General features: G+C 38.9%; 7 protein-coding genes and 1 pseudogene across 9 annotated transcripts; 4 read left to right on the top strand and 4 right to left on the bottom strand.

The window, feature by feature from the left end:
• Positions 1 to 784: 784 nt before the first annotated feature.
• On the top strand, positions 785 to 1,672 carry LOC103338097 (uncharacterized). The gene has a single exon (XM_008241285.2). The coding sequence runs from the start codon at positions 888 to 890 to the stop codon at positions 1,524 to 1,526; it is 639 nt and encodes a 212-aa protein (XP_008239507.2). The 5' UTR covers positions 785 to 887; the 3' UTR covers positions 1,527 to 1,672.
• A 596-nt stretch (positions 1,673 to 2,268) lies between these two features.
• Positions 2,269 to 4,633, top strand: LOC103338102 (11-beta-hydroxysteroid dehydrogenase A-like). 2 transcript variants are annotated; one of them, XR_016121930.1, is made up of 7 exons: positions 2,269 to 2,594; positions 2,685 to 2,877; positions 2,961 to 3,046; positions 3,188 to 3,319; positions 3,404 to 3,571; positions 3,700 to 4,085; positions 4,192 to 4,633. XR_016121930.1 is itself a non-coding variant. In XM_008241289.3 (6 exons), the coding sequence occupies exons 1-6, from the start codon at positions 2,403 to 2,405 to the stop codon at positions 3,988 to 3,990; spliced, it is 1,062 nt and encodes a 353-aa protein (XP_008239511.2). In that variant the 5' UTR covers positions 2,269 to 2,402; the 3' UTR covers positions 3,991 to 4,633. The 2 variants fall into 2 exon arrangements, 1 of the variants encoding a protein (XP_008239511.2); XM_008241289.3 differs by having other exon boundaries at positions 3,700 to 4,633.
• A 139-nt stretch (positions 4,634 to 4,772) lies between these two features.
• Positions 4,773 to 6,971, top strand: LOC103338101 (11-beta-hydroxysteroid dehydrogenase-like 4A). The gene is made up of 6 exons (XM_008241288.3): positions 4,773 to 5,096; positions 5,192 to 5,384; positions 5,518 to 5,609; positions 5,776 to 5,907; positions 6,019 to 6,150; positions 6,599 to 6,971. Exons 1-6 carry the CDS (start codon positions 4,914 to 4,916, stop codon positions 6,809 to 6,811), a joined length of 945 nt encoding a protein of 314 aa, XP_008239510.2. The 5' UTR covers positions 4,773 to 4,913; the 3' UTR covers positions 6,812 to 6,971.
• A 199-nt stretch (positions 6,972 to 7,170) lies between these two features.
• Positions 7,171 to 9,095, top strand: LOC103338100 (26S proteasome non-ATPase regulatory subunit 14 homolog; annotated as a pseudogene). Its single transcript, XR_016121931.1, has 6 exons — positions 7,171 to 7,427; positions 7,539 to 7,728; positions 7,808 to 7,889; positions 8,055 to 8,231; positions 8,327 to 8,497; positions 8,766 to 9,095. The product of XR_016121931.1 is annotated as a 26S proteasome non-ATPase regulatory subunit 14 homolog (transcript).
• On the bottom strand, positions 9,057 to 10,803 carry LOC103338099 (11-beta-hydroxysteroid dehydrogenase A-like). Its single transcript, XM_089041268.1, has 6 exons — positions 10,601 to 10,803; positions 10,255 to 10,447; positions 10,004 to 10,089; positions 9,734 to 9,865; positions 9,482 to 9,646; positions 9,057 to 9,390 (listed from the first exon to the last, which is right to left on the bottom strand). The coding sequence occupies exons 1-6, from the start codon at positions 10,784 to 10,786 to the stop codon at positions 9,121 to 9,123; spliced, it is 1,032 nt and encodes a 343-aa protein (XP_088897394.1). The 5' UTR covers positions 10,787 to 10,803; the 3' UTR covers positions 9,057 to 9,120.
• Positions 10,804 to 10,829: 26 nt separating this feature from the next.
• On the bottom strand, positions 10,830 to 14,872 carry RMI1 (recQ-mediated instability protein (DUF1767)). Its single transcript, XM_008241286.3, has 8 exons — positions 14,204 to 14,872; positions 13,921 to 14,091; positions 13,587 to 13,732; positions 12,909 to 13,045; positions 12,068 to 12,666; positions 11,875 to 11,979; positions 11,659 to 11,787; positions 10,830 to 11,552 (listed from the first exon to the last, which is right to left on the bottom strand). The coding sequence occupies exons 1-8, from the start codon at positions 14,792 to 14,794 to the stop codon at positions 11,325 to 11,327; spliced, it is 2,106 nt and encodes a 701-aa protein (XP_008239508.2). The 5' UTR covers positions 14,795 to 14,872; the 3' UTR covers positions 10,830 to 11,324.
• Positions 14,873 to 15,603: 731 nt separating this feature from the next.
• Positions 15,604 to 18,940, bottom strand: SWI3A (SWITCH/sucrose nonfermenting 3A). The gene is made up of 7 exons (XM_008241290.3): positions 18,687 to 18,940; positions 17,944 to 18,491; positions 17,343 to 17,837; positions 16,821 to 16,990; positions 16,667 to 16,713; positions 16,244 to 16,407; positions 15,604 to 16,064 (listed from the first exon to the last, which is right to left on the bottom strand). The coding sequence occupies exons 1-7, from the start codon at positions 18,772 to 18,774 to the stop codon at positions 15,885 to 15,887; spliced, it is 1,692 nt and encodes a 563-aa protein (XP_008239512.2). The 5' UTR covers positions 18,775 to 18,940; the 3' UTR covers positions 15,604 to 15,884.
• Positions 18,941 to 19,559: 619 nt separating this feature from the next.
• Positions 19,560 to 22,189, bottom strand: LOC103338105 (large ribosomal subunit protein eL8y). Its single transcript, XM_008241291.3, has 7 exons — positions 22,111 to 22,189; positions 21,480 to 21,527; positions 21,153 to 21,354; positions 20,436 to 20,605; positions 20,200 to 20,328; positions 20,014 to 20,106; positions 19,560 to 19,903 (listed from the first exon to the last, which is right to left on the bottom strand). Exons 1-7 carry the CDS (start codon positions 22,111 to 22,113, stop codon positions 19,772 to 19,774), a joined length of 777 nt encoding a protein of 258 aa, XP_008239513.1. The 5' UTR covers positions 22,114 to 22,189; the 3' UTR covers positions 19,560 to 19,771.
• Between the last annotated feature and the right edge of the window lie 1,947 nt (positions 22,190 to 24,136).

The following is a 24,136-nucleotide window of genomic DNA, read 5'->3' as shown; positions in this document are numbered from 1 at the left end:
TTAATTCTTAATGTTTGCATTAATCAATGGTATTTTATCGTATTTTGAATGTTTCACCATTCTCTGCCTTTTACTTTATATATATAGATAAAATGATTATAATTAAGCATGATTTGTATACAACTCTCTTCTGGTGTAAATTTAATTGAATATGAAAACAAAAGATCATTTTGACGGAGTATGACTTTAATAATTAAATATCTACTCACAAAAGAAATTACAAAATATTACGATAGCATGACCACATAGTACATTTTATACACGTGTTATAATATCGCCACATGCTACATCTTGTACTGTAGTATTCTATAATCACTCCTACTCACGCCCCTCCCCGGTTGCCTTTTTTGTTCCACTCAACAATGTCCCATCTAGTTGAGGAATTATGTGAGCAAAAGGCCAACAAAGCCTTCACTCAAACGTCCAGGAAAAAGAAAGGAAATACAATTATGCATATGCTTTCTACGTGGACTGCTTCTCCTTTAATAAATTTCATGAACAAAGAGAATCTATCTATAGCCCCAAACACCATCGAAGGCTCAAACTTATTCCTTAGTTGCATCAGTGAAGCTGATCATAAATTCTGAGACTGTTACTAAATATTAATAAAAATTTGCAAGCAGGGGAAAAGCAGGTAGCCTGAGAAGCAAAAGTAACTAATAAAACACCAATCAATCTCCCACGACTTTACAAAAGTCACCTTCCCATATAAAGTAATAATCTGATGAATCTTAAATTACCGAAGTAACCCCATTTCACCCACTATATAAACCAGTGTTTGCAAATGCCCTATGGTCCGCAGATGAAAACCACCCCCTCAATCTTTTCTCTTGTTCTTCTGATATTCTCCTGACTCGTCAGAATTACCTCTAGTCCCTTAGGCAAAAATGGATCCCATCAAGATCTTGAAGTTCCAAGCAATGCGCAAGCACAACAAGAGGCATCATCACCAGCCTTTCAACAATCTCTTCCTTTATACTTTGACAGCATTAACTTGCAGTCTGTTTTGTTTTAGCCCTTTATGGCTTCCCTCTTTAACTTCTTCCATGAAGGCCTTTGTCTTTGTTTCTGTCCCAAAAATCAGTTCACTGTTTTTGAGCTCCAAGTTTGTGTTCATACTAGGCAATCTCATTGTTGTTGCCCTTGTTGGAGAATCCAAAATCTTTTCCACAGTCTCTTCTGCATCTAATATTGTTGACCAATATGAAAGCATGAAAAGGTGCCAAACCCTTCAGAGCTCTTCCACCCACCACAGAAAGGAACCCAAGAATCTGAGTACTTTTGTGGAAGAAAAGGTGATGCTGAAGAGGACTTGTGGAGATGAAGAAGCTATAGAAGGGAAAGGATGGGATGAAGAAAGTGAGGAAGTAGTGGTGAAGGTGAAAGAGGATATAGATGAAGATGAAGATGATGATGATGATGATCAGAAATTGAACCAAAGAGCTGATGATTTTATTGCAAGGGTCACTGAAAGAAGGCTGTTTGAATTGGAGCTAGATAACCGCTTTTGTAACACTGAAAAATGAACTTTAGTAGTAGAATAGTTATAGGTTTAGTAGCAATTAAAGCTGAAGAAGTTCTCTTTTTTCTTATGTTTTTCCAACCAGTATGTTCGGTTAGTAACAACATAGTGATATGTTTGCATGTAAATTTATGACTCCTTGTTCAAGTATATATTCAATTGCCCTATACTACTTGGTAAGAGAAGCTACTGTGTTTCGTTGGTTTGGTGGCTCGGTTTGGAGTGGACTATTTATTTTCATTAAATTGAATTAGTGTCTTGACCGTTCTATACCAAACGAGATTGAACATGTGTTAGACTTAAAAAGACGGAATTAATTATGCTGATCTGAAGAGCAACGAATGTTGTTCAACAACAAAACTCAATCTGATTCAAGGTACCAGAAAGCTTAAAGCTCCAACAAAATCCAAGCTTCAGCTGCTTCTGCTCTTATATAACTTTTTTTAATGTTAGTATCTTTAGACGAACACAGAAAGAAACCCTTTTCTCCCTTTTCTGAAATTCCTGTGGCAGTGGGTTTGGGAGTACACATGGCACTGCAGTGCTTTACTAATACAAGCCCAAGACCAGCCCAACCCAATCACCCAATATTGTAAGGACCCCCAGCTCTGTTTCTGTTCTTATCCTTCTGAAGCGGCAATAATGAGGAGCACCAAGACAAATTATACCGTCACCCAAGGAACGTCTAGACCACGTGTCCTATTGTTGCGATGCCATGGATGAGTGCCATTGTTCCACCACCTTCTTCTACTGTACCTCTGCATGCCATGCCTTGCCTTATATATAACGAAACCCCAAACCAAACAGATGGCTTTCAAATCCATCTTTATCATCTCAGAAATCTCAGAACGATATCTTTATCTGTTGTCATCAATTAGTCATGTTGGGTCTTAATCTTATCCACAAGTTCTTGAATCTTGTAGCTCCCCCTTTCACCTTCTTCTCCCTCTGCCTCTTCCTGCCACCCTTTTATCTCTTCAAGTCCTTCCTCTCTGTGTTGAGCTCCATTTTCAGTGAAAACGTCAATGGAAAGGTGGTCCTCATCACTGGTGCCTCCTCTGGTATTGGAGAGGTAAACCCTAAAACCCTATATGAAATTAATAATGTAACATGTTAATTAATTCTTCTGAATTACTTATATTTTATTCATTTTTGTTGATAGCATTTGGCTTACGAGTATGCAAAAAGAGGGGCACGGTTAGTTCTTGTTGGGAGGAGAGAGGACTCATTGAGAGAAGTTGTTGATCGAGCAAGTGACTGTGGCTCCCCAGATGTTCTTATGGTTGGTGCTGATGTTTCCAAGGTTGAAGACTGCAAGAGAATTGTTGATGAAACAATCAACCACTTTGGAAGGTGTAAGTACAACTTCTAAATGAACTAATTTTATCAAAGAGAATTAATGGCATGATTAATTGATGTGTATGGTGAGGTGATGCAGTGGACCATCTGGTGAATAATGCTGGGATCACTTCACTTGGCATGTTGGAAGAAGCAACTGATATCACTAATTTTAGAGCCATCATGGTAATTGCTCTAATTCCATTAATTTTAGCCATCAATTTTTAAGTAACCCAAGTCCTGAATTGGGCTCTGCCCAAAGAAGAAGATTCCTAAATTGGGATATTAATTGTTCCTATTAGAGGTTGAAACGACTTGTCGTTGCAGGACACAAACTTCTGGGGTTCAGTTTATACGACCCGTTTTGCAATTCCACATCTGAGAAGCAGCAAAGGTAAAATCGTGGTGCTTTCTTCCGCTGCTTCGTGGTTGCCTATACCAAGGCAGAGCATTTACAATGTAAGTAGTCTTTGAAACCCTAATATTTAGAATGTTTGTACTGTACATATATATGATTGGTTATATAATATATCATTTGATCAGGCAAGTAAAGCAGCTCTGTTAAGCATGTATGAGACACTGAGGATTGAGTTTGGTCCAAACATCCAAATCACAATTGTGACTCCTGGCTACATAGAGTCTGAGCTCACCCAAGGCAAATTTTTAATGAGTGATGACGGCAAGATGATAGTGGATCAAGACTTGAGAGATGTAAGCTAATGTGAATCTAAATCATTGATCATGGCTCGATACTTGCTTGAATTTAGGTCAAGATTAATTAACATCTGTCCATACTGTGAATCTAAGCCATTGATTATGAATGTTCATTGTTTGTGCAGGCTCAAGTAAGTGCGACTGCCGTTGGGTCAGTGGAAGGGTGTGCAAAAGCAATAGTGAACAGTGTGTGCCGTGGGGGCAGGTACTTGACAGAGCCAGCATGGTTCGGGGTGACATATATATGGAAGGTGTTTTGCCCTGAGCTGCTGGAGTGGGGATATAGATTGATGTACGTGACAAGGCCCGGCTCTTCGGCCAAAGAAGCACCAAGCAAGAAGATCTTGGATTACACTGGAGCCAAGAACGTACTCTACCCTGAAACCCTCCACAGTCCTGAAGTCAAGACAGATTGAAGTTGTCTACTTGGGGGGATTTTGGGTTCTGTATATTATGTGAAATAATGTGTTGTGTTTTATGTGTGTTGGATTGTACTAGAGATAAAAATGTGGTAAGTGTAGCATTACTCGGTTTACGTTGTGTTTTATGTTTTTAGCCAATAAAGAGGATGCTTTTTGGCCTCACAATTGTTCTCTATGTATGTACATATTTGCCAGCATATGGGTAGACGTGTGCATTTCATGATCAGCCAAGTGGATCCACCAGGGCATGCCACGTGTTGTACAAGTCAAACTGATGTACATGGGGACTATTGTCAAAGCCTAACTATTGGCAATCCATGTGACAGTCATAGAGCGACCAGCTCAACCGTGGAGCTTCACTTCTTTTGAATATGAGATTTGGCGATGCCCCTTATGACATATACCAACTATGTTGTCTCAAGCCAAGAAAAGGACAAAAGAAAAACACTCGCTCACCAATTAAGTGAAGACAGATGGAAGGAAAGAAAGCAAAAAATTTGAAGATAACATTTCTCAACCTATTTGTCGGTATTTATGATCGAGGAGTCTTTTCATGAGTATTTTTCATATTATAGATATAATGTATATTTTAACACAATTCGTTTCAGTTTATTTCAGAGTCGTTTTGCCAATCAAACTTCATTAACTATTGAAAATTGATTGAGAAGGAACACTGTTGTAATTGTGATATAATTGTTCTTAACGAGTAATTAGTAAATATATTAACATTTTCCATTAACTGTACAGAAATATGTGGCCCAGGATGCGCATATATATATATATGCCAATATCGTTAATCTCATGCCCTCAAGATAATGGCAATCTTCAACAAGATCCCTCACATCTCTCTCTCTCTCTCTCTCTGTGATTGAGACTAAATGCTTGCAAACTCGCTAGAGAGAAGAAGCTAGGCAGCTATGGATTTGATTCACAGAGTGTTGAACGTAGCAGTCCCTCTACTAACATTCACTGGATTGCTTTTCTTTCTTCCACTTTTTCTCATTTACAAGTTTATTAGTTTCATGCGTCGATCAAAATCCATCGAAAGCATGGCCGGCAAAGTTGTCCTCATCACCGGAGCATCTTCAGGTATTGGAGAGGTAACAAATTAATCGCATACACACATCTACATATATATTATTATTTTGTACCCTTTTTTTTTATCTTATCCAATGTTTTCCTTCTTAATTTGAAGCACTTGGCATATGAGTATGCAAAGAGGGGAGCTCGTCTGGCGTTGGCAGCCAGACGAGAGGACCGCCTTCGGGGGGTGGCCGATAAAGCTCTAGGGCTAGGCTCTCCAGATGCCATTGTGCTCCCAGCTGATGTTTCAATTCTTGAACACTGCAATCGACTTGTTAATGAAACCGTCAATCACTTTGGCCAATGTGAGTAGTTTCTCACAAAACGAATTATGCTTTTTGGCTTTTAAAATTATCAAAATCAAAATGAATATCAAAGCTGCTAATTAATTGATGCATGGTTTTTGTTTTTTCCTTGTTTTTTTATGTGCAATATTAGTGGATCATTTGGTGAACAACGCCGGGATTCTGCAAGCTGGCTCGTTTGAAGATTGGACACAAGGCCAAGTCTCTAAGTTGGTTTCGATCATGGTATTATTTTCTACTTAAATGCATGCAAATGATTTGTTGTTCTGTTGAAATTTGTGATCATAAAGGTGTTAATCAACCCACTTAGCCTTGATTAGGCCCTTCAAATATAATTAAGCTTCAAGTATAGAGGGCTGTCAGCTAATTCATGTATGACTTTGATGTGTAGGACATAAATTTCTGGGGTTCAGTCTATTGCACCCATTTCTCACTTCCACACTTGAGAAAAAGCAAAGGGAAGATTGTTGTAATTTCTTCAAGTTCAACATGGTTTTCTACACCAAAATTTGGTTTCTACAATGTAAGAAATTATATATATATGACTCTATAGTATATAGTTTGCTTTATCTAACACCCTTGTTAATGTTAATTATGTTTTGCTAATTGGTTATTAATTTGGTGGCTACTTCAGGCAAGCAAGGCAGCCCTGACTTGCTTCTTTGAGACATTGAGGGCTGAACTGGGATCTGATATTGGGATAACAATTGTGAGCCCAGGATTGATTGAGTCTGAGATGACAGGAAGCAGCCAATTTTTATCACAGGTAATCAAATCATGTGGGACTCTTCCATTAATTAAATATATCCTCCAAATTTATATTTGAATTTGGCTAGAATTCTGGTTGATAACTCTTTGGGAGTGCTTTTGGAAGAGCTAAAAGTGTTTTCTGACAACCAAAACGCTTCTGATGTTAAAATTGGTTATAGGCCGTAGAAGCGCTTGGATTTCTTAATTTTTATAATAAAATCGCTTTTGTGAGAAGCGCTTATGAACATAAATGTTTTCCCACACGAGTCACATTCATTTTGTTTACAATTATTGAGCATATATATTAGTAAATTAGATGTCATTGTCACACCCTTTTTTTGGCACTATGCTTTTAAAAGCTAGACCCTTATTAAACGTGGTTTCGTTTGATGTTTCGATCTGAACTGAATTTGAAGCTACATTTCATGATTGCGTTGTGTATGATGATGTATGTGTTGTGTTAGGTTCGTCCAAATTTGATGCCAATTAAGTCAGCAGAAGGGTGCACAAAGGCAATTGTGGACAGTGCTTGCCGTGGAGACATGTACCTGACAGAGCCAGCTTGGGTCAAGTTCGGATTCTGGTTGAGGGTTTTCTGCCCTGAGCTACTTGAGAAGCTTTTACAGCTAATGGGAACGAAGACGAACCCAGCAGGAACTTCAATTAAAGATGATTAATTAGGAGAAACATCAATTAATTTCTGTTACAATGTAATATTGTACTAACTTCTATCACACTACTCATGGATCATGATAGAGAAAATCAGAATAGAGGATCCGGATCCCACTACTCATATCCCTTTTGAACGTGGGTCCAATAAACTATTTTTTTTAGTTTTGCCTTGTATTAAAATAAAATAAAAATCTTTTAAAGAGAGTTGGAATTTAAAGCTATGTTGGGTCTCTAAAGAAAACATTTGGGTGTCAATAAAGTTTTCCCAATTAATAACATTAAGCCCAAAAATAAAAAGCCCATGAAGCCCAAATGGAACAAATAAACCCGAAGACTTACCCAGAGATCAGGAAAGTGAAAAATCTATCCCAGTCAGATCAGAAAAGTAAAAGTGTTTTTATTACGCTGTATAAACCCCGCCCTCCTCTCTCACATCTCACTGAGTTTTTCAGGTTTTTCTAACTTGTTTAGAAAGAAAAGAAACAGAGAGAAAGAGAGTGAGAGAGAGAATGGAGAGAAGGATTATGCTCGCCGGTGACCCACCTTCCGATTTTCCAACGCCGGACACCTCCGAGAAGGTGTTCATCCGCCCCAAAGTCCTCCTCAACATGCTCAAGCATGGTGCGTTTGCTTCTTCCATCTCCTTCTTCTTCTTCTCTCTTTTTTTTTAATTATGAATTTTATGCAAATTAATTGTTTTTAATCTTTCGTTAATTGTATGAAATTTGATAGCAAGGGCTGGCGTTCCTATGGAGGTGATGGGGTTGTTGCTCGGAGAGTTTCCCGACGAGTACAGAATCGACGTCGTCGACACCATTGAAATGCCGCAGAGTGGTACCGCCGTTAGTGTGGAAGCCATTGATGACGCCTTCCAGACGAAGATGCTCGACATGGTTAAGCAGACTGGACGATACTAATCTCAGTGTCACTTAGATTATCTAGCTTAATTACGCTTCTGCCTCCTTATAATTAGCTTAATCTTCTTCTGATTCAAACTGCAGGGCAGAGCAGGTTGTAGGGTGGTACCATTCACATCCTGGGTTTGGCTGCTGGTTATCTTCTGTGGATATGAACACCCAACAGGTTCTAGCTTTATACAATTTTTCTATGAGTATATGAATGTTGTGTTAGAAAATTCCATATGGTTGATAGAGATTATATTCTTTTGACTGTTCTCAATTGGTTTGATCCAATGGCTGCTGGTTAGTTGTTAGTTGGTTCTTATCTATGCCTGTAAATCTTCTCCAGAGCTTTGAAGCTTTGCATCCGCGTGCGGTGGCGGTGGTGGTGGATCCAATTCAGAGCGTCAAGGGGAAAGTGGTGATGGATGCCTTCCGCCTCATCAACCCACAAACCATAATGCTTGGCCAAGAACCAAGGCAGACAACATCCAATCTGGGGCATCTTAATAAGCCATCCATCCAAGTGAGCTTCTGAACAAGTTTAAATTGTAAATCCCTTTCTTTTGCAAATTAAGTAATGACAAATCTTTGACCTCTTTCTGTAAATTTTCTCTTCAGGGATTGATCCATGGGTTGAACAGGCATTATTACTCCATAGCTGTGGATTTCAGGAGGAATGAACTTGAGGAGAAAATGCTGCTTAGCCTTCGTCAGAAGAAGAAATTGACTGATGGGCTGATGCTCAAGCCATTTGATGCCCATTCAAAAACAAATGAGCAAAGTATTCAGGTAAGAAAGTTCATCTCAATGATTTTAGTTGAATGTAATGGCTTGGCCTGTCACTGTCCAGAAATACTATGATTTTAGTTTTAGAAAAACCACTAGATCTTCGTCTCAATGTTGTTTAGCTGGTTAAAAGTTCGTGACAAAATGAAAACCTGTTTGACAGAAGAAATAAGTGTTGGAATTTTGTCAGCATAGTTTAAAGTGTGAGCTGATTTGAATTGAGGTCTAGTGTTCATGGTAATTTTTTTTTTTTTTCATTCGGGTTTTGCAGGAAATGTCAACCTTGGCTATGCAATACATCACCGCAGTGCAGGAGGAATACGAGGAGGAAGATGAACCAGAGAAGCTTGCGATTGCTAAGGTGGGAAGGAAAGATGCCAAGAAACACCTTGAGCAACTTGTCTCCAACTTGATGTCCTCAAACATAGGCCAGACTCTTGGAGCAATGCTTGATACTGTTGTCTTCTAGATTGAGTATGTTTGGTACATTTTTTCCTTTCATCTTCTGATGAGATAGATAGAAACTGTAGTTTATTTATGTGCTGAGAATGACATTAAATAGCAAACTACATTTGCTTATCTGGAAAAGCTTCCTTAATCATCATTGTTGTTTAAGCTTAGGATATCTATCGAACCGACTCCGGATACAGACACTCCTTCAAGCCGGTTAGGTCCAGGAGCTTCTTACTTATTGTATCCCTCTCGCCACCGCTCCCTTTGCTCATCAGTAACATATGGTTAGACCATTCCAGTAACTCTGGGAAAAACACCTTCCAGTAAAATGAATGCCAAACCCAAGCTGGTACTGTCAAGTAATTTTCTCCCCGGCATGCGCTGTCCACGATTGATTTGGCAGCCTCCTTGACAGGCAGTATTGGCATTATGCTTACTTCAACCTAACATATGGGGTGTTCGAAATTAAGCACATAAATTAATACCATTGAACTCTATAATCACACAATAACCAAAGTAATTAATTAAGCTTACATCTCTCAATTCTTGATCCAATACCAGTTGGCCTTCCTTGGATAAGAATTTGCCTTTGGTCATTTCTGATTCAACCAAACCTGGAGTCACAATTGTTATTCCAACTTCTCTCCCAATTTCAACTCTCAGCGTCTCATAGAAGCTTATCACTGCTGATTTGGTAGCCTGAACCCAATGTGAAATTAGAGAACTAATTAGAGATTTGAGTACTGAATTAGCTTGTTCATGAGGTTAATTGGATCCTTTACTTACACCATACAAGCTTAGTCGTGGCACACGCAACCATCCGGCAGAGGAAGCGATCCCCACGATCTTCCCTCTGCTCCTTTTAAGGTGTGGAATGGCAAAGTAGGTGCCATATACAGAACCCCAAAAGTTTGTGTCCTGTCAAACAAAGTGGAGCATGCACTAATTTCAATCACAAACATAAATAATTTCCAGCTTAATTTCATGAATTCACTAAACAATACATATGTAGTGTTAATTATCAATGAAGGCATTATAATTGTATTTACAAGTTACCATAGCTGGTGCTATTTTAGTGACATCAGTGGTCTCTTCAAACAAGCAGACTGGAGTAATCCCAGCATTGTTGACTAGGTGATCCACTGTAATTAATTGTCAAGAATTAATCCACAAAAATAAACATACGAATAACCAGAAATTCTCTTATGCCCGGTAATAACGTGTGGACATCCGGATGAGAGAATAATTGTACGAATAACATAATCAAACTGAGAAAACTAATTAGTTAATTAATTAATTGCACTTACAACGCCCAAAGTGGTTCACTGCTACATCGACAAAGCGCCTACAATTTTCCACCTTTGAAACATCTGCAGGGATTACGAGAACATCTGGGGAGCCAATGGACATGGCTCTGCTAGCCACAGATTGGAGCAGGTTTTCTCTTCTGTCAACAAGAGCTAGGCAAGCTCCTCTTCTAGCATACTCATATGCCATATGCTTCAAAACCCCCATCAAATCAACACAAACATAATTGTAAAAGCAAGTAGCTCATTAAATTGGGAATTTGGGAAATAATTATGTTCCAAATTAATTATGAAAGTTTCATGTTACATTTAAAATTGCTAGGTTGGTGGTCCAAAATATATGTACCTCTCCTATGCCAGAGGAAGCTCCAGTGATGAGGACGACTTTTCCAGCCACATCTTCACTAAAAACAGATCGTACGGCGGAGAGGAGGAACTTGTAAAAGAGATAGGGCGGCAGAAGGAAGAGGAAGAAGGTGAGGGATATGGGAGGAATTATAATGTTGAGTACCTTGTTAATGATATCATCCATGGCTTCTTTAATTAATTTGCATACAGAAATTTTATAAAAAAACAGGAATTGAAGTGCTGTTTGTTCTGATTAATTTCTATATATATATATATATACTTGGAAGGGTCAACAGAATTTTGCAACGTAGCAGTTGCATGAAAAAGGAAGCAACACGTAGTCCCGGTGCGGTGTCGATACAGCTTATTAGACAAGTAAAAATTGACCCCAAATAAAAGGGTATTTTGGGCACAAAACTTAAGAAATATATATCCAATTACCTACAATAATTTTCTTGTTATCTTCCTCATCTTTTAACACTTGTGTTCTTTCTAAACACTTGTGTTCTCCAGTGAAATAGCTGAGATAACGTTCAGAAAATCCGGCTTCACATAAGACGTTTTCGGAACCTCTTTCTGCGGCCGCCACAGCAGCCATTTTTGCAAGCAAGAGCTTCATCCAAATCCGGATCTTTTCCACGATGCAGCATTGACCATGGAACCCCACGCCAATTGCATTTCCATTATAAGCAATAGCAACACCAGAACTATAAGCTAGATTATCAGGGGGATATATCAATGGGGTGGGAGGAGAGATGTTGTGAAGTCCGAGCTGGAGAGGAAGGATACTGTGATGTCCGAGCTGCAGAGGAGGCATGCCCAGATGCCCGAGCTGGAGGGGAGGCCTTTATTCTCCTCAAAAGCAACCACGCATCAGATTGAGTACAACCCTGCTTCATCTCAAGGGCAATTGGAAGATCATGCAATCTCATCTCTATAAGCATTATGCCCTGAAACATAAAACTCCAATATGATGACGAGAGAGAAGAACTGATGAAACGATTGTGAATAAGGTCAAAAACTGAAAATTGACTTGGTACTTGGTAGGTATCTTACCTCAAAATTTGTTAAGAATTTTTGAAACTGCTTCATTTTCTCCTTCATGTTACGGACTATTGTTTTGTCTGGAGAAGAAATGGCAGCTTTGACCTCCTCAGGAGAATGACCAATCCCCTCCTGTACAACCTGAAGAGCACAAACAGCTAATCAATATATCGAACTTCAACAAGTATTGGTCATCATGGACGACACCCCACAAAAGCTCTAACTTACATTGTGATCAACGAGAATTTCTTTAATGAGAGTGCCGTCATCAACATACGCCTGAAGCTCATATGTATGTGTGTATTGGAACTTCTTCACACCAGTCAAAACACACTGCAGAAATTATGTCTACATTTCAGTAATAAAGTAACTATAAATCTATCATCTGATGGAAATAAAAATAATAGAAAACCATACGCACCTTGACCTTCCCCTGGATTGAATGAGTGTTCTTCATCATAGCTAACTTGGCTGACAAACTACATAGGTAACTGAAAGGTGGTTCGTGGTCTCCAGATAGTATTTCTTGGCGCTCGACCTCATTAACCACATTGATATCCTCATCATTCAAAATAGCATCAGACGATGGGTAACCCCCATGAGTTTCGCCCTCGTTAATCATATTGATATCTTCATCATTCAAAATAGAATCTGAGGTATGGTTTTCTCCCCCAATGTGAATGGCATCCATTTCGACATCTTCAACATCCAAAGCATCCTCAAAGAATGGATTAGGAATGACATTTTCAGGCACTCGACTTTCCCTGCTATGACCAGCACTATTTATGTGGAGATTCTCAACACCAAAATCATCAGATAATGGGTTGGGAATAGCATTTCTTCTGCTATAGGGAGTAGTATCCATAGGCATATCTTCAACACCAAATACATCAGTAGATGATGGGTTAACAACAGAGTGTTCTCCACTGAGAGGAACAGTAGATTCTTCGGCAGTCACTGGGCTGGTGTTTCTAGATGATACAGAGCTGGTATTTCTGGCTGATACAGAGAATGTAGCACCTACAATTCAAGAAAGGATGCGACAGAACTAACTTAGAACATAATGGAAAAACGTAATGTAACAACAGGAACTAACTAGAGCTGCTATCTTATATGACTATCTCCGACACATACATATGGAGTCATCCTAATTCTACATTATACAGAGACAAGAAATTCCAAGAAACTAGACATGAGCTGCTTATGCTCTAAAAAGCCATCTAGTGCCAACAACAAACAAGTAAATGGAGCCCTCTATATACCTTGGTTAGACGCCTGAAATGGGGTTGGGGCTTCCATTGTTGAACTATTGGTGTGTCCAGCATCATGAACACCGTTAGGAGGCCATGCAGCAAGAGTTAACCTTGTAGCTAGAGGAGGAACCACTCCATTCCTGGTTCTGCATAACAATAACACAAAAGTATCAATCTCATCTGCTTGGTATACTTTGTGCAAGTGTGCAAATTGTAATAAATGTAATGAAGTGATCAGTTGTAGTCCAGCATTCCCTTACTTCAAGAAATTGTGAACCCAAAGAAAAAGGGAGGGGGGAAGAAAAATCAAGATTGACCAGCATGTTTCTGAGCTTAAACTGCAACATGAATATATATTTTTTTTCCAGAACAGTTCCAAAGTCACAACAATCTTGATGTAAGTTATTCCTCACCAAAGAAAACAATTCATCTTGCAGTCCGCCAACATGAGTACTTTTGAACCAAGCATGTAGTCTGTAATCCAATATCATGGCCCAAGTTAACTTCAAACCTGTTTATCCAATAACACTATAAACTTCTACATTGCAAGTGCTTTTAGAAGTAGAAGTGTTATCTAGTGATGGAATAAGTTATACTTTTTTGTTTGACAATTTATGGTTTGACATGAACACTAGTAAGTTGTAAACCATTAACACCACTAACATATCTTATACACTTTATAGTTACCTTTTTCCTCTAGGTGGCTTATTTACTTCATCAACAAGGCGTTGACGTGCAGCATCCAGTTCCTCAACTAATCCTCCTAGAACTTCAACAGATTCAGGGACCAGCATAAGAAGTCCGTGGCGTATATGCACATTACACATAGCAACCTAGAGGTTAATAGGATAATCTGTGTTTGAGTCAGAAGAGCAGATAAGCCTTAAAGAGTTTAATCTACCAGTACAATTTGTCTTTCTTGACACTAAAAAAACTGTCAAACATTGGAACAAAAATAAATGGAATAACCCCATGAAGTGAAACCATTTTCAGTAACGAAGATAGCCAGAGAAACATAAACCTTCAAACCAGCAGGAGCCAAAGCTTCAAGCGCCTGAATAGGCCTATATTCCATGGCAAAGACGCGTTGAACACCGTCTGTTATGGACAACTTGAGGCACCTCTTCAGTCCAACAGCGGCTTTCTGATACCTAATCTTGAGAGGATTGCTGATATTAACAATCTCATCAACCTGCAACAAAAATAAAATAAAATAAAGGTTCGCCTGTATATATTGTCATTACCAAATGACATTTCAAGTTCACATTGTTCTGTTAATTCGCAGCAAAAGGTTCAAGCTTGACCTGCAACACATAAGGTCCGGGAAGATCGACGAGATGGAGAGAAGCCACATTTTCTGGAAGCACGCCTCCGCCGGACAGATTCATATCCGAAACCAAAAACTGCTCGAAGCAGAGCTTCGCCTTCGTCTCCACATCAAAATTTTGAAATCCCGGTACGGATTGCTGAAGTCCATGGACACAAGCATCGAGCCACTCCCTCTTTAGCCTTAACCCTAACCCCTGGAGATGTTCGCTAATCGGACACCCGCCGGAGCTCGGTGGAGATGGAGATGGAGGTGGAGGCGGCCGGTTAATGGGTTCCGGTGCCGGATCCTGAGCCGGCAGAGGAGAATGTGGTCGATTGTCGCTCTCGGGTTCCGGAGACGGCTGAGGTGACGGCGACGAGAGGTTGTCGGAGACATCGATGAACTCGTCGTCGTCGGAGGTGATTGGGAGCGGCTCGGAGGGGTAAGGGTTTGGAGGGGCTAGGGTAACGGGTGGGTGAGTGACAGCTGACGATTGCGGCTGAGGTTCTTCATTCTGGTGTTGTTGTGGTTGTGGTTGTTCTTCTTCGTCGGAAGAGTAGCTGAGCCTGAGACGTCTTCTGAGCATATTTGGTCGCAGAAAATTTTTGGGGATTTTGGAGGGGTTTTTAGAGACGACGGTTTGTTTTGCAGGGAAGTGAGTTTGAACTTTCAGTTTTTTGGGCGGTAAAGGTATAAATTGGGCTGAGCTTAGCTAACCGGCCCATTACAACTTTATCTTCTTTCCTTTTTGGGTAAATTTCACTTAAGTTTTCCGAAATTCAAACTTGCTACACGAAGTTTTTTTATACATTTGATTTTAAAATTTTAACTTTATTAATTTTAATTGTTTATAAAATAATACAAATTTTTTATTATTTGTTGGTCCACGTGGCCCAAATTCAGTGATCAACATGGAGATATGAATGTCACATCGTCGTTTAACGGAAAACTTGACAGTCAAACTAATAAATGTATGAAAGTAGAAGTAAAATCAAAGTTTAGGCAAGAGATTTAGATGGAAAAAACTTCGTATAGCGACAGGAAACTTTTGGGTAGTGAAGTGAAATTTATCCCTTTTTTTTCCTACTCATAATATTGCACGTACATTGCACGTGATCCTTTAAAAAAAAGGTATTGATATTTAGACCCTTCAACAAGGTCACATGCGAATCATGTGCAATTTTTAGAACGAAGACGTAAACAAAATTAAACTATAGGTGACACATTGCAACAAAGTTTTAATTTAAGTTGCACATTATTTCAGTTTGTGTTTAGTTGGCCATTTGACGCATTGTCAATCCAATCACAAATCTTATCACCATTTGTATGAACTATAAAATCACAACATTGCAGAACATGAAGATGTAAATATCATATGTAACACCTGATCAACAGTGAAGAAGAACGTAATAAGGAATTGCATAATTGCATTGAATCTTGGAATGTTAGCATTTGAAGAAATGATAGGATCCTAATTGTACAAAGTTTCTGTTCGTCAACCCTATTCGCTAACCCACCCACACCACCGCGCCCTGCCTCCCACCCCAATCAGCGAGAATTATAAATCCAAGCAGTAAACACCTAAAGAATTGAACAGCCTTTACTAAGAAGACACATCACTGCTCTCGTCGTCTATGTTTCTACTCTACTCTACATCTAAAGATACAACAAACATTTCAAGATTTTAAAGAAGGATGATCCCTCCATCTAGGTACACCAGAATCAAATGTCCTCTGTAAGATATTAATCCGCTCTTCAACTAGAATATCCTCTACTTCTTCGATTTGAGCACATTCCTTCTTCCTGATCAGCTCCAGATCTTCAAAATGCTTGAGTTTGCTGTGCAACTTCTTCATCTACATAAACATTCATGCCAAAAACAAGAGGAAGGATTAAGATCATATACAGCAAGCAAGACTTGCAACAAATGGGGAGAAAAGCACATGGCTATCAACTCCCTCGCGCAAAAAGGGCCAAAAACACAGAGACAAACGAGGGGAACCAAACTAAAATAATATAAAACTACGATATATACCTGTGTCCCAATTATGGTTGCCATTAGATGTTCAATCTGTCTATCCTCCTGATCGGCCAATAATTTTGAGTGAGCAGCAGCTGCTCCAAGAGCTGTTCCAATAGCAGCTCTAATTTGCAAAGTTGGAGGTATGTCGTCTTTTTTAAACATTGCATGCCGACTCTCTGGAAAATATTGAAATTCAAATAGAGAGGGTTAGGACTGAAATGATGCAATAACTAGATCGCCAGCAAAATAACACAGCGACTAAACAAATATTAGAAAAGTGTAATGGAAACCAACAACAATCACCAAACACTAACTTAAATTAGGCCAAATATATATAACTATTTACAGTAGAAACTTCTCCCTTATTCCTGTATTCCAAGTTGGTTGTAGCAAACTGTACAAATCATGTCATATAATTGGCTTTGCTTCAAATACCTGATTGAGTTGGCCTTTCCTTCATTTCTGAATCCTCACCATGAACTCTGAAATTGATAAGAAATAAGAAGTTTCAGAACTTTAACATCAACAAAATACAATAACAAATAAAAGTATATATGGAGCATCAGTTGGAATCAGTTGGATAAATAACCTCTCTGTCTCACAATTTCTAGCGGGAGACCACAAGCCATTAGGAATAGAATCGTCGTCAGCATTAAATATCTCCCTTGAACAAGAGGTATCTTCACAGAGTGCATTAACGGCAGCCTCAGCTGCGGCAGATGTAATATGTGGACCAACCATGGTTGTTATGGCAGCTACCTAATGGAAACAACCTTAGTATTTTGTTATGCATATTAAGATGACGGGAAAAGAAAAGAAACAGAACTAAAGACCACAGTTGACATATGATAGTATAAAAGCATATTTGTAAAGTAAAAGAAACAAATCATGAAATCAACCTCTTAACATTTTTCTTTCTTCATTCATACGTGCATGTATAGTGTTTTCAGCCATGATATGTCAAGGCATTGGCAAACTAAACTGGACCCCTAATAACCAGTTTAGTAATTTTATTGGTATCATAAAAATAGAATTGAACAAGAACTGATGTCCGAAAATATAGCTCACCAAGAAGTTAAATCTTTATAAATCGGGCCAGTAAGGTACGTACCTGTTTAATCAGTGAACTACTAGCATCCGAAAGGGAAGCAATGCGCTGCCTTTTCAAAGGAGGTCCTTGATCCAAAATATCTCCATTCTGCTTGCTGTCATCTGTCTGCTCATGCAACTGACCCTTGGTTTTGACAGTCTCTTGACATTCAGATGAAGGTAACTGAATGTGCTCCGAAGAGATCAAATTACCACTAAAGCCGCTAGGATTGCCTTTTCTGTAGGCAGAACCCAACACAAGCTCCCCAAAAGGCAGATCAATGAGCTTAGCAATACAATCAAATTTAGTCTTGGTCTGAACATTTTGAGCAACAAGCTCCCAATCATCCCCATGCTTCAGAACAGATTCTAAAAGTAGTAGAGTTTCAGATTCAGTCCACTCCACTCCGTTAGTACCACTCTTTTCAATTGCCTCATTTAACTTGAAATCATCCCTCAATTTGTTCTCCCCATAGTTCCCATTTTCAAAACATTTTATGCAAATTAGAAAATCACCCTGCCAAATATGATAAACAGATACAGAAGTTAAATTAAGTTTTGGTACAGAAAACTAAGGACAAACAAATTTACTACAGAACAAATTGAAGAACCAGTAAAAATACCTTGCTATACTTGTAGTGTCCAGTTTCACAATGTCCACCACAATTGCCACAAACCAACCCCTCATCCTTCTTTAAATCACCAAAAACATCAGAATATGATGCCAATGGAGCCAAAGTAATTCTATTCACAACTCCACCCCCAGCATCCCCAACTTTAGGGGGAGCTGAAATGGGTGAAATTGGTTTAATTGAATTCGGCATCGCAGCCACACGGATCCCATTGGGGACCCCATCCTCAACCTTAACCTTAGACCTCTCCTCACCCTCAATGCCAAAACCACCGTTGACACCCAAATTTGCACTGAAATTAATCAAACCCCACTTATCCAAGAAATTAAAGACCTTGTGGAGCAAACTAACATCACCCACAAGTGACTTTCTAACCTCAGTGAATGTGAGTTTCCTAGAAGGGTCTTCTCTGTACTTACTAATAATAAAGTCCCTGTATTCCTTGTATGTTTTTGGCGTTCTTGAAATTGAACTTCCATCAAAGTACTCTTTCAATGCAATTCTCTCAGTTTCATGAATCTCATCCCACGAAAACCAGCCTGAGAGAAAATAAAAGACAAAAAGCTCAGACCTAGGCCTCTGCTATATACATTAACAAATAACTTCATAAAATCTAAAGAGAACCCAGGGAACCTTTTTCCGAGCTTGTTCCAACGTGAGGAGCAATTAGGGTTTTGAATTAAAGCTAGGGTTAGGGTTTTGTTTTAAAAGAGGGAAAGGTGGAGGGAACTTACTAGAGTGGCTTGGGATGGCGTAGAGGTCGAGCTCTGGTTCGTCGGGTCGGAGCAGTTTAGAACCCGGGTCGTGTGGTGCAAGTTCCATCTTGGACCAGGTAAGTGAGCCGAGTCGTGTTGTTGAGTTGGGTCCTAACGATCTCTCGCTCGCTCGCTCTCTATTGTTGCTTATGCTTCGATCAATGGCTTGGTCAGCGACTCATCGAGGTCTTTGGGTCACGGACCAATCAGATTCTGGCTCGCTGTGTATTCTTTGCCTGTGATGTAGGTTATAACAATGTAGGAATTATATGTGATCGCCCCTTGGGAGTGCACGTGAGCCTCACATGACATATAAAATTGATTATTACAAATTTACCAACTAGCTCTTCTTTTTTTTCCTTTTTTCGTGGCCAAAAATAAAAATAATTTTTTAAACATATTATTCCTTTTCCATTATTCAATTTCAAATTTATTTTTGGGAGGAATTAAATTTCAAATTATATTCCCAGCTAAATTTGAAAAAGTTCAATTTGTTTTTAAGCCACATCTTCCTGTTTCCGGTTACACATGTTCTTGTTACCCTACTTTGTGTTGTGTGTTTCCGTAATGATGAAGTTAAATGTAAATTCTTCTATGCTCCAAGCTTAGGTCACTGATTTAACGTATGCTTTGAATTTTGATATGGGCAAAAAGTTTTGGTTTCAAATATGGAAATTGAGGAGACAGCATTCAAACTTGCGTTATTGAGAAGAAAGGAACACATTCAAGGAGAGAGATGCGGATGACTTTCCTTTCAGGCTCGTAATAGCATTCATATGAAAGCAAAAAACAACAGTTACTATTTTATAAAACCAGACAAATTATGCAACCATGGTTGAAGAAAGGAACATATTAAAGGAGAACTGGTTTGGATGAAAATAGATGAAGAGAAATGTAGATGCTACAGATGTTCTATCAAAAACCATATCCACACTCTAACCAGAGTGATATAAAAGCTCAAGTTGATTTGTAAGTGATAATAGGGGGGACAGGCTAGTCTTCAAAGAACCAGAAAAAACAGAAGAAAATGACCAACACCCTCTCCTCTCTCTGGAAGATACTTCCTAGTTCAGCCTCTGTGCGGCTTCCTTTGCTAAGAGCTTCTCCTTCGCCTTGGTCCTGGCCTGTGATTTCGAGCCCATGATACCACCTCCCCACTTCTTTCTGTACTCATCGTACTTGTCGTTGAAGTTGGCCTGAAAATCATTCAAAAAATGAGGCAACGTATATCGTGTGCATTTACAAACCATATCAGTAAAAAGACAATATGGACGTGTATATCATCTGCATGAATCTTTTGATATACCTTGATAGCCTCCAGAATCTTGCTGAACTCCAACTTATCCTCATTCTTAACAGTGGTCAAGCAAAGTGCAGCCGCTGTTTTCTTGTGGAGAATCTGTGAGCACAGTAACATATATATCTTTAGATCTTTCACGACAGGATTATACCTAATTCTTTCAAGAATACCAGAAAAATTACTGAGTTATACCGCTCCCAAGCGTGATTTCCCCTTCACAATGCAGTATGGGATCTCCATCTTCCTGCACAAGGCTGGAAGCCATACAACCAACTCGATGGGGTCCACATCATGAGCAATAACAACTAGCTGAGCCTTATTCTGTGAGACAGGAAACCATCTCATTGGTTAGCATAACTCATATGCATTTAACAAGATTCACTGGAAGGAACAAATCAATATGATGCATGCAGTGATAGATTAGCAACCTGCTCAATCAGGTAGGTTACGTGGTTGAGTCCATATTTCACAACAATTGGCTTCTTTGCCTCAACGGTTTTCCCTTCAGTTTCAGCTTGAGCTCTTTTCAGCAGACGTTCCTTCTTTGCTGCTTTGTCTTCAGGCCTGTACTTGAGCAACAATTTGAAGAGACTTGTAGCTGCAGGCAGTGTTACAAATATTGAGAACTGTTTGGCGGTAATGACTTATAAGAGTTTATCTAGAACAATCAATATTTGAGAACACAAGCATAAAAATCATTTAAATACTTCAACGAACACAATCAAAAGATAGCTCCACCATGTATGTTTCTTATACTAAAAACATGATAAAGATCACATGACAGAACATGAAGGGAATAGTCATTAACAACTCAAATCAGTAAGTTTAGACGTACAAATCCTTGCTTAAACTATCAATAGCATTATATGCCTATCTATGAGAAGGAATGAGGAATAAGTGTGGCAGTGGTATAGAGGTAGAAAACTCTGTGCATTAAGAATAATACGTTCCTTATGCAGTAGGAAATTAACTTATGTTCACCTATCCAACAAAACATTTTCTAAATATGTTAAGAATCCAAGTATTCTGACCCAAAAAAAAAGAATATAAGTATTTGGATAGCCTTGTTTAATCAAATCCATTTAAAACAATCCTAACAATTGAAATTACTCAAGCAGAAACTAGCATGATAGTCTGGTCCATACCAAGGTTCTTGTCCAAAGTCTTGGTGAACTGGTTAAGTGCTGGTGGGACCTTCAAGCGTTGCTTAAGGATCCTCTTCTTCCTTTGGATACGGACAACCTTGGGCCATTTCACAAATCGGTGCAAATCTCTCTTTGGAGGCAAAGCACCGCCGATCCCAAACTGCTTTGTACGCTTTTCAAATAATGGGTTCACAACCTTCTCCTAAAGACAGCAATGAAAAAAGACATTCAAACACTTGATAACAGACAACAAACTACAACCAAATTTAAGTTTACAAGTCAATGCTTCATAAATAAAATAAGAAAATGAAGAGCTATAGGAAATACAGTTTTCTTCTTTGCTGCAGCGGCCGGTTTTACACCTCTTTTGGGAGCCTGCAAAACGAAAGAAAATGAGACAATTGAAACAAACAAAAAGTAGCCAATATCTAAGTATGTCACAAATTTAATTGGGGTTACAACACAATTACGTTGAATAATTGATACACCAACAATCCCATCCCACAAGTGTTTACAGAAATATTGAAGTCAGCCTTACATTTATGGATCTTCCCAACAATAAAGGCTAAAAGCAAGCTTCTTAAACAAACAAGACAAGAGGTGGGGATACAAAAACCAACACTCAAATCAGTTTAATTGGATGAAGATATTAGTGAGAGAGATAGAACAGAGCCGCATAATTTTTCTCGTTTAACATAATGCATCAAATGTGAAAGAAAAAAAAATACTCCATCATCTAATAAGCTTCATCAGTTTAAATTCACATGAACAAACACCAGGATTTTACAAATGAAATCTTATTCCAATCCCATGAGATTGTATGAAAGTCTACATTTCACGCCAACAACAGAAATCATCAAAGCCACAAACATACAAGTCAAAAACAGTTGCTCGCAGTGCAGCATAAGATTCAAGCATGCATAAAAGGATGAAGACAGAATTAGGGTTTGCAGTATACCATTTTCGGGTGGTCAAGATCTTCAGTGGCCTTGGGGTTTCTGGAACGGCGAATGAAACCCTAAACTAAGCTGGAGCTCACGAGTGGCGCTAAGTGTGGACTATATATAGGTGGCCCTTTTCCACATTCTGGGTTTTGATTCAAATAGTTGGATCCGACCCGATCTTCCTGCAACTATGGGCTTGAGTTTATATTGATCTTTGGACAAGCCGCATTGTGGGCCTTACTTGTTCTTTTTTATTTCGGCCTCATTTGATGTTGGTCCGACCCGAAATACAATTCACTATCCAAAAACATGGGCGCTCGCGGGTCCCGTGGCCCTCAAAACATGAAGTCGGAAATTCCACAACTGTACAAGTGTAAAGAGCAAACATCAAGTACGAAGAAGACTGCAGTGCAAGTGTTTTATCTTAGGTGGACCGTGGAAGTATGTTATACTTAGACCGTGGTTATTTGACTCTTATAACTTGTGATGAAACACTAATGCGTTCTTAACTAAATATTATGATATTGTCTCGAACGCTGCATGCACAGTCTAGACTTGTGTGTGATTTAATGAGAGTTCTCCTAACTTTGCCTAATTAGAAGGTTGTCGTATAAGTAACGCGACAACAACTCATGTTTCGGTGCTTCTTGTGAGATCATGGAAAAACCTTCAAAACTCAACATCACTAAAAAGAGCCTCATCACCATAGCTTATGAGAGCTCTGCCATACTTGGCCTCCATGGCGCTTTGCATAATACAAATTATATTCTTCTAGGGAAAAAGTAAAAATGGAGCAATAGTTGATCTCAAAATGTCTATGAACCCAATACGTTCAAATTGTTTAATATTCGAAAATAGTTATTTCAAAATATGTATGCTACGATAAAAAAAATATATATATTCTTTTAGTTGGGAAACATATTGTCTAATAAAAGTAGGACAATACTTTATCAGGAGTCATTCCTCTCAACACATGATGTGGTCTCCTTAAAAAACGACACTTGTATCTTTTAATTATTATTTTTGTTTCACCGACTCTCTCTCTCTCTCTCTCTCCCACTTTCCTCTCCTCCCCCTACTATCTCCTATCATATCTCCATCTATGTCTCTCCCCCCGCAATTCTTTAGAATAAATTTTAAGCCTTGTTCTCTTCTCGATCGCTGCCATTTTCCATCCTTGGCATCAACGTCGATCGCCATCTTCCATCTCCGCATCACCTCCCCCTCCTCCATTCCCCGTTCTCTCTCCAATCAGTCTTCTTCCATCATCATCATCACCCAAACACTATGTATTGATTTCTCTCCTTTCTAATTTTATTGCGTTATTTATTGGGGAGTTCTATAAATTTTGAAAATGGTGGAAAAACAAGGTACGACTTGGGGGGAAAAAATTCTCTGGCATCACTCTCTCTCTTCCATGTATGAGTTGCAGGGAAAGAGATGGAGAGATGGAGAGACGAGAGAACATAGGAGGAGAGGAGATTGGGTGAAAAGAGAGAGAGAGAGAGAGAGAGAGAGAGAGAGAGTCGGTGAAATAAAGAAGAAAACAAAAAAACAAGTGTCATTTTGTAAGAGGCCACATCTTGTGTTGAGAAGGAAAGACTCCTGATATCATGAGCCAAACATTGTCCATAAAAGTAAGGTTTGAAAATGTTACATGCATCCCAAATTTAAATAAATGAATACATGGTAGAGGTGTTGTGTATATGTTGATGTGAACTGATATTATAGCAACCTTGCCTTTTCCTCGTGATTTTTACATGCACGAGCCAACTGCCTAATTGAAGAAACTTATTGAGCCTTTAATATGAAATATGAATCCATGAGTGCTTGTTTGGTTTATTATTTATATTAATTAAATTCACATATAAATGACTTGTAAAGCACTAGTTTTTGGGAATTTGATTGAATGGAAATGGATGAGAATCAACATTGAAATGACAAGTGGGACTGAGTTAAATCCCCTTTATTTACATTCATATGCTGTTGTCACATGCTCTTATGAACAAATTGGAAATCTAATATTGACCATGCTTAAGC

Source organism: Prunus mume, linkage group LG7, assembly GCF_029339155.1.
Source record: "Prunus mume cultivar Tortuosa linkage group LG7, ASM2933915v1, whole genome shotgun sequence".
NCBI classification, from domain to species: Eukaryota; Viridiplantae; Streptophyta; class Magnoliopsida; order Rosales; family Rosaceae; genus Prunus; species Prunus mume.
This window is presented reverse-complemented; position numbering and strand designations above follow the sequence as displayed.